The sequence below is a fragment of the Serinus canaria genome, chromosome 1 (assembly GCF_022539315.1).
Source record: "Serinus canaria isolate serCan28SL12 chromosome 1, serCan2020, whole genome shotgun sequence".
In the NCBI taxonomy this organism is placed as follows: Eukaryota; Metazoa; Chordata; class Aves; order Passeriformes; family Fringillidae; genus Serinus; species Serinus canaria.
Window position 1 is genome coordinate 98,694,476 of NC_066313.1, and position 13,051 is coordinate 98,707,526.

The 13,051-nt window shown below is 46.5% G+C and overlaps 1 protein-coding gene across 2 annotated transcripts in view; it reads left to right on the top strand.

The window, feature by feature from the left end:
* RAI2 (retinoic acid induced 2) overlaps positions 1–12,671 on the top strand; it is a 43,619-nt gene extending 30,948 nt beyond the window's left edge. For both annotated transcript variants that reach the window (XM_030235061.2, XM_030235062.2), the window contains exon 2: positions 10,476–12,671. In XM_030235061.2, the coding sequence (XP_030090921.1) occupies positions 10,551–12,248 (1,698 nt within the window). In that variant the 5' untranslated portion in view covers positions 10,476–10,550 and the 3' untranslated portion in view covers positions 12,249–12,671. The remainder of the gene's footprint in view (positions 1–10,475) is intronic.
* The last annotated feature ends 380 nt before the right edge of the window (positions 12,672–13,051 follow it).

The following is a 13,051-nucleotide window of genomic DNA, read 5'->3' on the forward strand; positions in this document are numbered from 1 at the left end:
CAGCTGGAGAAGACTACATTGAACTAGCTAGAACATCTTCGTTCATAGAGCAGCAAATTAGGAAAATTCAGACAATATTAGGCTAACTAGAAGTGCTCCAGCAGCAGAGAAATGTGATGAAGAGAGAGGAGAAGGCACATTGGAGGAATGTACCCACAAGGAGTGGCCAGCAGCTCTTCTGAAAGGGAAGGCAGCCTATGCCACCTTAGTGAGGGTGTGCGTGGATGTGTGTCCACTCATCCTCTTGAGTGATTGCAGTGGTAACTGGAATCCAAACTGAGGTCTGTGCCAATCGTGCCAAAATGACCACTGCCCATGAGACCTCACAGTCAAGTGGATGAAGGAAAAAGGCACAACAGAAGTGCCTGCTTGTATGCATGTGCATGTGGGACATTTGTAGGCACTAGAGGTAATGCAATTTATTGCAATCTGTAATTGCAGAGAGACCTCAACAAATTAGAGAGATGGGCAATCACCAACTACATGAAGTTTAACAAGAGCAGGTGCCAGATTCTGCACCTGGAGCAGGGCAACCCTGGCTCTGTGCATAGACTGGGGAATGACAGGCTGGAGAGCAGTGCCCTGGAAAGGGCCCTGGGGGTCCTGGTCGATGCCAAGTTGAACATGAGCCAGCAGAGCCCTGGCAGCCAGGAGGGTCAGCTGTGTCCTGGGGGGCATCAGGCACAGCATGGCCAGCTGGGCAAGGGAGGGGATTATTGGGGTGTGTTCAAGAAGCATCTGGACAATGCTCTCAGGCACATGGTGTGGCTTTTAGGGTGTTCTGTGCAGGGCCAGGGGCTGGAATCAATGATCCTAATGGGTCCTCTTGAGCTCAGTATATTTTATGATTCTATGATAACCTGGACTGGTTGACTGAGCAGTGGTAGCCTCAGTGGCACTGAGATGAACTTGACATATTTTCAGTATTTTCTGTTATTTGCATACTACTTGTGGTCAGATCCATCTGTGAGAGGCATATTTCCCAGCTCAGTCTGGAGGCTTCTAGGAGGACAAAACTGGTCATTGTTAAGAGGTTTTGAGGTTTTCTTGTTACATCTATCAGTGCCACTGTGCTGCATCTCATGCTGGTGTTATTTCAAATTCAGTCAGAATTCATCTGACATCTTGTGCATGGGGGAGAGAAGAGGTCAATTCTCTTCCCCTTAAAGTCAAACCAGAAAACACCTGGCACAAATGCTGTGAGGAAAGCATGTGTAAAATGATGTGAGATTCAAAGAAAAAATGCTGCATTTTTTAATCACATCACAGGAGTCTTATATTTTTCTGTCTCTTATAAACAAAATTCTTGCAGTGGTTAAAAGTTTTGCAAGGATGAAAATAAGGGGCCTTTTTTTCTTGAAAGTTTTTTCTGTCCATACATTACGAGATAGGATGATGCATCAGTGCTTGAAATCTGCTGTGTGCATACTTTCTGCTGAGGATTAGTGCCATTGTGTAGCTGATGAAATGTTGAGCTTGGCTTATAAAAGTGATGGGGAGGGAGAGAAGGAGAGTCAGTCTAATAAATCTGAAACTATGAGCGTAAACTTGATTTTGAAATCGCAAGCTGATGGAGCATTTGGTTACTCATGCTAGTGGGGAAGGACAAAGCATTAAATAACCATGTTTTGTACAGAGGGAGGGAAGATTCCTCTATCTTTTGGCTCCCTAGGCAGCAGTCCAATACTCCTGCAGCTTTGTATCTGCCTGTGCTCCCAAGTGAGACCCTCTCCCACAAAAGAACATAAGCTGATGAGTTTGTTGTTTATTTCCAGCTCTTCATCTCTACATCTCATTTGGGACTATATCAGTGTCATAAGAGCCACCAGGGCTCTTAAGGGCAGCAGAAAGTGTTTATCCCTTTCAGCCCATGGTGCCAACTGGGTGGCACACATGTGTGTGGGTAATCACCTGCATGTCCTTAGTGTGTTGTTAGGCAAGAGCATTCATGTGTCACCAGAAAGGATCTGTGAGCTGGAAGGTTCTGTTTTTCACTTGGTTTTGCTTTTCTTCTCATTATTTATTTTTTTAAGCCAGGCTATATAAGGACGATGAGAGGCTGTGTGAAAATGTGGCTTTCAGTTGATTTAAGATGAGTTACAGAAGTGTTGGAATTTGCTATTCTAACCCCGTGGCTTTATAATAAAGCTGAGGTTAACCCTATTCTGGCCCTGTCTGCACCAAGAAGAAGTGGTTTTTAACTGGAGCTGGTGTGCTGTAAGGAATGGATGGGAAAGGGTTTGCAGTGAGTCTAAAGGGCTGGGTGTCCCAGGGCAGGTGTGGTACTAGTGGCACCTCACATTATTTACAGGGTGTGAGCTGGTGAAGCTTGTTTACTCCTTGAAGTGTTAGTCTGGTGAGCTTCAGTTTTGTGGCTAGTTGGGAGACAGACAAAGGGGTCAAAACCATGTTTGTATAACAGGGAAAAGACAGATGCTCTGCCTGCAAAAATGGCATAGCAGTTTAAGAACTGATTTTTAACTTTACCTCACTAACCTGTTGGCTGAGACCTGTTAACACATCCATGGCAGGGTCCCTATCCCTCTTACCAGAGTAAAACAGTCACATCAGCAAGAAGAGATGAGCAGTGGATGGCACACTGATGCTCATCCAATGCTGGAGAAGATCAAGTGAATGTGGTACAAATATCTGTGCCTGGGATCAGTGAAGAGAGTCAGGACAAAAAAGGGAGCCGAGTGTCTCAGAGCAGTGAACAAACCTCCAGTGGGGAACCAATGAGGCTTTGAAGTCATTTCACTGATATCAAACTTGGAAATCCTTTGTAAGAACTGAGATGCTTTATGGGCTGTTTAATAAAGCACTTGACTTGGGAAAGGAACAAATATTTTATTAGGCTGACACTGAGTGCTTTTTGTTTCAGGTTCTGGGGGAAGCAGGGCTGGCAATTATGTTTAATTGGTATCCTTTTCCTCTTGTTATCATTGGTGTATTGATTGCTGGGAAAACAAAATGCGTGGGTTTTAAAACTTACTGTAAAGTAAGGGCTTTCTTGTTTGTTTTGTTTAGCTCTGTGTACTCAAACCAGCTCATTTTTCTTTGCTTTGCTGGCAAATGTAATGTTTTGATTGAAAATGATACTAAATAATCAGATAAATGGGATATTTAATGACAAGAAAAAATCTTCAAAATATTTTTTCCCATAGGAAAATCGTGCACTTCACTTTTTGAGCCTAAAAATGCAATTCTTCCTATGATCCTACTACAAAAGTAAATACATGGGTACACAGCATGCATGAAAGCCATGGAGGTTAAGGTATAGTAAATCTCAGGAACTCTGGTGCAAGACAGATCCCTAGAGTAAGTTCAGTTTTTCCCTCATATAGTTTTAATTTAGACATTCTTAGACTTGCAATCCACTGTCAGTTTTCCTTCCCTGTGGGGAGCTGACCTAGTGTATGAGAAGAAAGCCTGGTAGATGAGAGTAGAGGAGTTGATATTGAGGGAGGCCTTTGTCACTGTGTCCCGTGAGATCCTCACAGACACACAGCTGATGTGGGGGCTGGAGGAGCAGGCAGTGGATTGGAAACTGGCAGAACAGGCCCAGCAGCACAAAGTCCAGTTGGGCTGGGTGACTAGGGCTGTACTCCAGAGGTCAGTGCTGGGTCCCACCCTGCCCAGCCTCCTCATTCATGATCTGGATGATGGGCACAGTGTGCTGCAAAAGTTTGCAGATTACACAAAACTGGCAGGAGTGGCTGATAGATCAGAGGGTTGTGCTGCCATCCAGAGGAACATCAACAGGTGGGAGAACTGGGCTTACAGGAGCCTTGTGAAGTTTGCCAAAGAGAAGTGCAAAGCTCTGCACCTGGGGAAAAGCATCAGTACATGCCAGGGGCCACACACCTGGAAAGCAGCTCAGCAAGAAAGGACCTGGGTGTCCTTGTGGACACCAAGTTGACCACAAGCCACAGAAATGATGGGCTAGAGCATCTCTGCTGGAGGAAGTTTGGGTTTTGGGAAGGTGCTGGTGAGAAGACAGTCCTCCAGGGCTGTGCAGGCAGCACCTTCTCATGGTAGGTGCTCAGGGCTGGGTGCTGACACATCTGTCCCAGCACAGTGCTGCAGCTGCTGATGTCCCCATCCCAAGGGGTCTCATGCTCTGAAGGAGACATCTGCATACAGCCAGCTGTATAGAGGAAAGCTGATTTAAACAGGTACTTCTACAGTTACAAAAACAGCAACTTGTCTTCCCAGTTTGAAACTGGGAGTACAAAAGAAATTGGGAGCACAAAAGCTGCATGGAGTGAGAAGCCCCAGCTTGGGTTGAAGGGACATCACTTAACACATGACTCAGAAGTAATTATGGCTGGCAAATTTATATTTGTCCTCCACATGTCAGATTTAATACAGATTTCCATGCACTGTCTCCACCTCAGAGTGTGTTCAGCTCACTGGAAGCTAAGCAAGTTGATGCTGTGCAGGTGTTTGTGTAAAATACCAAGGATAAAAAATAAACAATGACTGTGGAGGTTTTATTTTCAGAAACTTGGTGAAAAGTTCCTCCAAGCATGATGGTTCAGAGATGCCAGGAACAGGCCTATGCTGCAGATATGAGAAATATTGAATATTTAGGAATAGCAAGATCAATCTGAAATAATTTCAAGGTAGCTCTGTTTTTATAGTCCTTACTTACATGTAATAGTGTATATGGTGTAACATATACACTATATCAGTGGTACTTTTGGAAGCAGAGCCCATCAGTTAAGTGTTACAACCAGTTAGTGAAATAGTTTGTGAATGGAGTAAGAAAAAAGGCATCCAGGAGTACAGCAGCGAGTGCCATCTCCCTTATGCTCAGGGTATGTCACAGTTTCCAGAGCGAATGTAGGGGGTATTGTGAGGCTTTCAAATTGGGTATAAAAATTCAGTACAGGTTGAAATTTGTGAGAAAAGTGTTCTATTCCTTCCATGGCATTTACTGTCTGTCTTGTATATATTGCCCTTGGGAGTGAAGGCACTAGTTTCAGGCCCATGATAGGATTTTTTTTCAATTGCTCTGATTTGTTTTTAAACGAGAAAAAAGTGAGTTCACTTCTCCCTAGAATGGATTGCTAACTACAAATTGTTGACAACAGCAATATAGTTAGCAAATCTATGACTCTAACGTGCTCTTTGCAGGCAATTAGCCTGTGCAATAGGCAGACAGCCGTGGTATTTATTCAACTGAACTATTTAAAAGACCAAAGCACCATCAGCTAGTCAGGCTGCTGCATTTGAGAATGATCATGCTGTGTGCTGAAGCAGTGTATACATACTGTCCATGTCCCATCTATCACATGCCATTTTGCACTGCTGTAATGATTTCATTTCTCTCTTGTTTCCCCAGGGCTTAACAGCTTGGATGGGAGCCTTGGTACAAATAGCTTTGCTTCTTGAAAGGATCCACAAATGCAGCAGTGGAAAGTAAATTTGTTGCATGGTTTGCATTGGAGCGTTATTTCTCTAGCATCTTTTGAAGTTGTCTGATGAGGTGCTTATTTCAACTGCTCCTTGGCAGCATTCAGCTTATCCTCCACAGTGTAGCTTCTATAGAGTAAAAAGTACCATGAGGCAGTTCATACGTACATGGTGAGCAGGAGATGTGCAGAGGGATGGGCAGCAAAGGCTGTGGGTGTCACTTCCATACTAGCAGTGATACCCCGGTGTAGTCCTCCCTTCTCTCTCTGGCTGGTGCCAGAGTGAATCCTGTCCATCTTTCCAATGCCTTTCTCTCTTGCCCTCAATTGATTTTGAATGGTACCTCCTAAATCCTAACAGGGAGTTAGTTGTTGGGTGCTTGAGTCAAGAATTAGAGGCGGAAGGGAGCGGAGCTAAACTGGGATGTTCCCTTGGTGCCCCTTAGAGGAGACAGTGGAGTGCATGCCCACTGACTCCCTTTCTGTGATGACCAAGCAGTGATCACTGAGTCCCTTTTTCAGAGGCAGTGGGACTGTGTTTGGGTCCAGCTGTGAGCTGGCAAGAGGATGAAGGCCAGCTCGCCTTAAGAAATACCCTGTGGGTCTCTTCTGCTCTGCCTGCAGAGGAGACCTTGGAGGCATTCACCGTCTACAAGCAGAAGTGGGACAGGCCCCACTGGCGTCATGGTGCCTCTGCACCCAACTGACGTGTGTGGTGTCTGAAAAACAGCACCACAAATGGTGCAGCACAGGGGGGAAGGCAAGCTCACTATCAGCTTTGAGTTGATTACTCCTTTGCCCTTTGATGTTTGAGGATTGCACTACTAAAAGCATACACAGGGTAGCCAGGATTCTCAGTCCCAGGTGCCTGAATGAATAGGTGAATCAGAGGGAAATGTGAGAGGCAAACACTGCTGAAATAATTTATGGGTTCCACATGTGGGAGACCCCACCTCTGTGTTATTTGTGTAGTAGTAGTTCCATGTATTTGGTACATGAAAGCTCACTTTATTCAAATACATTTTTTCTATTCTAGCAACAAAACACAGTAATAATATCGTAAAGCCTTTGTGTATGGCTGAAACTGTAGAGACCAAAGAAGCATGGAAGATTATTTGTAGTTGGTTGGATCAGTGACATCAAGCAGTGAGTTTTGGGAAAACACTGAAATCCATATCCAACCATAAGTTTGTCCCCAGGCAGCTCTATTAAGTCAAGATCTTTAATTTTCTGTTTGTTACTGTGTTTATACTCAAGGGAAGCCCTATTTTTCCAGGAGATACTGAGCTAGGCATCCCACAAAGGGAACATCTAATCCTTTCCCATGGTGTGCGCAGTATAATTTGAGTTCTGTGTAGACACGAGGTACAAGCCATGGTACAGATGAGCAGGCAGAGCACAGGGAGAGCTGTGCTGCAGCCCCACAGGAAGGCACACAGCAGCCCTGAGAAAAGTCTTGCACAGCCATCAGCAGGAGATAAAAAAAAAATGAGCTGGAGTTATCGCTACCCTTCCAAAGCATTTGTGTATAGCTAAGATACCATTTCCTGTACAGTCACACACATCATTGCACAGTGCCATGAACTTGGCTCTTATCAGCACCCTGATGGGAAAGCTTGGGGTATTTACACTAGGGCTTGTTTCAGTGTTCCAAGCTTCTTTTCAGTTAAAACAAACAGCAAATTAAATATAAAATAGATAAGTAGGGAAAGTGAAATTGATTGTCCAGGACTGAGGTATGATAGGCAGAGGAAACTTAAGGCATTTCCTCTAGATTACTTTTATGTATATTAGATACATGAAACTTTTTTAAAAAACTGGATACCTAAATAATTTACATTTAGTAAAGCAGCAATTTTAAAAGACCCAAAACCCTCCAAACCCCAGCATGTGCTTCAGGTTGATTTTTTTATTACAGAAGTATAGTATGGCTATCACTGTTAGTACCAATACTGAAAATTTGCTTCTGTTTCAGTCACTTCCATGAGGATTTAGGGTTTTGTATGGTGTATGCTGTTTACATAGCATATAAAAAAAGGAGTCCAGGAACTGCAAAACACCTTTGGACAACTTCAGTCTGTCTCTTGATCTCAGATCTTCAAAGTTTCCTCATTTGTGGCTTGGGGACTTGGATCCTTTTCTCTCTGCCTGCTTACTGACCTTGATAAAAGATTTTTAGTCTAACACGTGTTTAGCAGCCCTGGGATTCCCTCCCAAATGAAACTAAAAATAGCTTTACAGGGAGCAGGATCAAGTTGTGCTGGACTCCACTGTACCTGGCTACCAGCTACTGCCGAATTGCAGGCTGTGGGCAGGAAATATTTTTAAGTTTTATATGCTTTTGTTTTTTTTTTTCTGTAGTGTTGACATGCTCTAGAAGCAGGTGTACTGGAAGTACAGAAAAGTACACTTCTACATAGGGAAAGTGAGGGGGGGAAAAACCCACCCCAAACCAATAAACCTGGGTCAAGGGCTGCACCTCACCTTTCCTGTGTCCTTCCCCTCACAGAGTAGGGCCCTCCCATGAGTAGTGATCTGTCTCCTAACAATGTATATTTACAGATCCCATGCACATATAGGATTCAGTGTGGAAAACAATATTTGACTGTGCTTGTCAAGCTTACAGGCTTTTCTCCATGGTTTCTGAGGGTGATAGATGAGCTCTTCTTCCCCTCATCTCGGGATTTCCTCTGCCTCCAGCCCTGTCGCCTTTTAAAGCAGCAATGGGAGAATTTTATTATGTTTTATACTTTCATCTACAGTGGTGATCTGTCTCTATCTCCTTGGGTCCCTACAGCATGCTAATCCCTCAAGTCTCTTACACAGCATAATTTTCATCTTAATTTTTCTATTTCTCCGGGTTTAATGGTTTTGCCAGGGGAACAGGGGGTCATTTCCTGTCCCCACCAGATCATTAATTCTCTTTGAAAACACCGCAATCTCACACGTCTCAAGCAAACAGAAATATTGGGAAGAGGCAATGTGTGCAGAACACTCAGCTGTGCTGCAGCAGATGGAGGAGCAAAGATGCTGGTGTGCACTGCAGACACCAAAATGGTCATTTGAAAAACAGGGAGGGAGAGATTATGTAAGAGCAGAGAAAATGGCTTTTTAATTCTGTAACAGAAATGACGATGTCTGTTTTTTTCAGCTTAATCTGCTGAGCTGTCTTCTCATAGTCTTTATTTTTATAAACAGTTACTTTTCTTTTTTTTTTTTTCCCAAAACAACACTGGCCCGATGGTTTTCTTACTGATACTCATCACTTTCTGAATAAGAAATTTGATTTTTGCTCCTGTTTTCAGTGCTTGGGTATCTCTGCCATCCTGTAATCAGTCTCAGCCAAAGCTGGAAAAAAAGGAAACAAACAAAAAAAACCCACCCCAGCCTTATATTTGTGAATATTCTCCGCAGAACATTTCATGAGATAGGAAAAATCCAGAATTATTCTCCTTAAGCCAGCAGCAGACGGGGGAAATAAATGACTCATGTGTTTACTTTTAAAAATATTTTTTAAGAACTCAGATGTGCTTGATAAATTATTAGCATTTCACCCAACCAGCCTCTGCTATCAGCTCCTGGCACTTCTGTAGGTAGTCTTGCGCTCGCTGCAGTATCTCACTGCCAAATCCAAAGACTCGCAGGTCTCAGGAGAGATTTAGTTGATTTCCCACTTCCTTGCCTTGGACATTTTTTAGCCTCTGTTTGTGTAGTTTTGTTTTTTTCCTCTTTTCCTTGACCTCTTTGCAGGTTTGTTGGTCTTCTAAACATCTGTGCCAGTAAACAATTTCTGTAAGCACCAGAACCAGGGAGTTCTTTACATGCTCTTAGGCACATCCCCAAGCTGGGACCTTTCACCCAGAGAATTTCAGTTTCAGATGGGACTGCCCTCCTTGTCATCTCCTGGCATCCCAGTACCAGTGTGTCTGCAGGACATGGGGAAGTGCCTTGCTCCCATGTCCTGGGTACTGGGCAGTGGTGATGGCACATCATTTGCTCATAGGGAGTAGGATTCAGCTGGGTGCTGGTGAAAAATGTACACTTGGGGTGTGCTGGTGCTTCCCCATGGTAACAGAGTTGAAAGTGGACATGTTTCCATGGTGATTATTACTACGGCAGGATTCTCTTCACACTTCGGGAGAGGCACGGGCAGCACCAGGCGAAGCAGCCAGGCATCAGCCAAAGTCTGCTGGCAGCAGCTCACAGGGCAGAAATTCTTTATCCTTCTAAAGAAATGGATGCATGGTGCTATTATTTACTGATTTTTGGGATTTTTTTTCCCCAAGGCAGGGAAGTTTTGATCTTCAGGGGAAACAGGCTGCATATTACACCACAATCATGAACAGAAACCATCTCTGCCCTTTTTTAGTTGCCATTTGCTTGGTTGATATAAAGAGTTGGGCTGTCAAACTGGATTTTAAGTTGTTTTCATTTTTTTTCCCCCCAAGTCTTTAATGTGCCTGGTTCACATTGCTGTCTCTGACTAGCTCTGTGGCAGGATAAACACTGGAATTTTGGTTGGTTTTGCTTTGCCATTGCATGGCTGTGCTCCTTTCTGATCCTGCACACAGCAGTTTCAGGAGGAAAAAGGGACAAGTTTTGAAGGGCAATGAAGTACCCTTCAAGAATAGTTGAATATTTTTTGGCTGCAATATTTTTAGAAATGTTTGTTTTGGGGCTTCTGTTGACTTAAAACAACATGGTGCCACTCACCTCTGACGTGCATTGTCATTATGTGAAGCTGTGTTTAAAAATGTGGAATGGGCATCCCAAGTCCTTGTTTCAGGCTGTACTGAGAGGGGTTTTTGGATGCAGGCAGTCCTTAAGGCCATGTTTATGGCTAAATATAAGTTCCTCAAAATGTTTTGTACAACACTCAGGGCTGTATGTATCTCCCGCATCTCTGTATATATAGTGCACTGTATTCTGGAGCTGTTAGCTTGAAGCGTGGAAACATGTAATGGCTTTTCTTTGGTGACGGGGTCTTTAAAGGCAATTGCAAATATTATTTTAGGGAAGATATTTATGTGATGCCTAAAATATGCTTCTGGCTTGCAGGCCAAATTATGTCGGTGCTGATGCTCCTGGCAGCGTGGAGCCGCCGCGGGTCCCACTGACAGCGATGTAGAGGTGATGCTGGGGGAGCCCAAGAAGCCCTGCGACATGGAGGAGCTGTACAAGGATGCCCCCAACCTGCCTATGGATGTCACTAACTCACCCTCGGCGATGGCCAACAACAAGCTGGAAAATGGGGTGGCTCAGCTGATCACAGCAGAGGCTTGGAACATCAACTCGGCCGACCTGATGAAGAAAGCCCTTTCCCCGCTGGTGACAGTCCCTGCGCCCTCCATCCTGACGCCACCGGCCGAGTCGCAGAGCGGGGTGGCCCTGAAAGTGGCGGCCACCGTGCTGCAGCCCATCTGCCTGGGGGACAGCCCCGTGGTCCTGCCCATCCACCTGCAGGTCGCCGGCAGCGCAGCCCCACAGATGCCAGCCACTAATGCCACCACCCCCTACGTGATGACAACCCAGGGCCCCGTCCCGCTGCCCGTCCTCCTGGAGCAGCACGTCTTCCAGCACCTGAACTCGCCCCTGGTGCTGCCCCCGGGCGCTGCCTGCCCCGCCAGCCCCCTGCACGCCGGCCTCTTCCCCGGCACCGCCACCCCCGTTGGGCAGCCCCAGCTCCTGGACCCCAAGCCCTCCGGCCAGGCGCAGGAGCCCGTCCTGCCCCCGGTCTTTCAGACACCGGGATTCGCCGCCGTCCTTCAGGACCTGTTTCCCTCGCAGGGCGCCCTGGGCTCAGCCCCCTGTCAGCCGCCCCCCGACTACGCCACCCTCCCACCGCAGGCCTTCAGCTCGCCCCTGTCCCCGCTGGTGCCCCCTGCTACGCTGCTGGTGCCCTACCCCGTCATCGTGCCCCTGCCCGTCCCCATCCCTATCCCCATCCCTGTCCCCATCCCTGTGCCCCACGGCGCCGAGGCCAAGGCGGCCCCTGACCCACCCAAGCCTCCACTCTTCACCCCCCACTCCTGCAAGGGCACCCAGACACCCCTGGAGAAGGAGGAGACGAAGCCCTTCGAGCTCCTCCACCCACGGGAGTTTCCCCAGCTGAGCCGTCACACTGTCATCAAGATGGGCGGTGAGAACGAGGCGCTGGACCTCTCCATGAAAGGGCCGCCCGCGCTTCGAGCCAGCGAGGCGGTGCCGCCTCCGCCGCCGCCCGAGGACGGGGCTCTGGACCTGTCCCTCGCCTCCTGTCGCAAGCCGGGGGGGCCGCACGGGGAGGCGGCCGGCTCCGGCCCCGCCACCACCGCCGAGGTCGGTGCCCACCCCGCCCCGGACAAGCTCCCCGGGCCAGCCGCCCCCTTCGGCCCCTGCAAGCCCCCGGAGGCGGCGGGCAAGGCGGAGGGCAGGGCCGCGGGCGGCGGCGCGGCCGAGCTGCTGCGGCAGCCGCAGAAGTGGCTGGTGGAACAGGCGGGCAGGGCGGGCTGCGAGCCCAAGGCCGGCAACAACATCGAGATCGTCAGCACCTCGCAGACAGCCAAAGTCATCGTCTCCGTCAAGGATGCCGTGCCCACCATCTTCTGCGGCAAGATCAAGGGCCTGTCGGGGGTTTCCACCAAAAACTTTTCCTTCAAAAGGGACCTGCCCCAGGACTCGGTGCTGCAGTGCTACGACGTGAAGAGCCCGCCCGAGCCCCGGGACAGCGCCGAGGCCCTCAGGAAACCCGTCAAAAACAGGAGCGTAAAGCTAAAGAAAATGAACTCGCCGGAGATACATATTCTTCCAATCAAGAAGCAACGGCTGGCTGCCTTTTTTCCAAGAAAGTAAATTATGGGTTTTTAGAATTTTAAGATTATTATGAGAAGAAGAAGAAAAAGTAATAAAAAACGATGCACTCGGTTTAAAACTCATTTAAAACTTTAAACTATCTTTGTAAGTTATTTTTGGGGGAAGAGGGAGAGGATTGGATGTAGAGGCCCTATAAGCTGGGTTGGTTTGGTTTTTTCTTTTTTTTTTTTTTTTTTTTTGGTTTTGGTTTTTTTTTTTTGGTTACCAAATTTTGACTTTTCATGGGAAACTGAATAAAAAGCAACCTATTTTTCAAGCAGATTGCACATTTTGCAGCTTTAATGGAGTAATGGATGTGTCAGAGGGGTAAGAGCTATTTTCACTGCCGTAAAGTGCTTTGATGATGTAACTCTTCATAACAGTCGGAATGGAAATTTCAAAATAAATGTTTGTACGTGCTAATTGGTTGCAGCATTCTTTTCTCATTTCCGAATCACTTTGAGTCTACAAAGGTCATGCAAAATGTCTGTAAGCTGTAAAGGGCCGCAGTTGACTTGTCATGAGCCTAAAATGTTTAAAAAAATAGCAGGATAAGGAAATGTACCTTGTCCTGCAGCAGTGTCGAAGAGCATGTCACAGTAGCTGCTAATGATGCACCCAGTGAGCTACCAGAGGAGTGAGAGTGAGGGCTACAGCCTAGTGCACACCTAAGATAGGTTCACTGTGAGACACCCAGAGCAAACCATCTTAAGTAATGTTATCAGTCATTTAAAATAGAAAAGCCTAAAATTCAAGGGACTTTGGTTGCCAAGAGGCAGGAGGGGAAAAAAGAATCACATAAT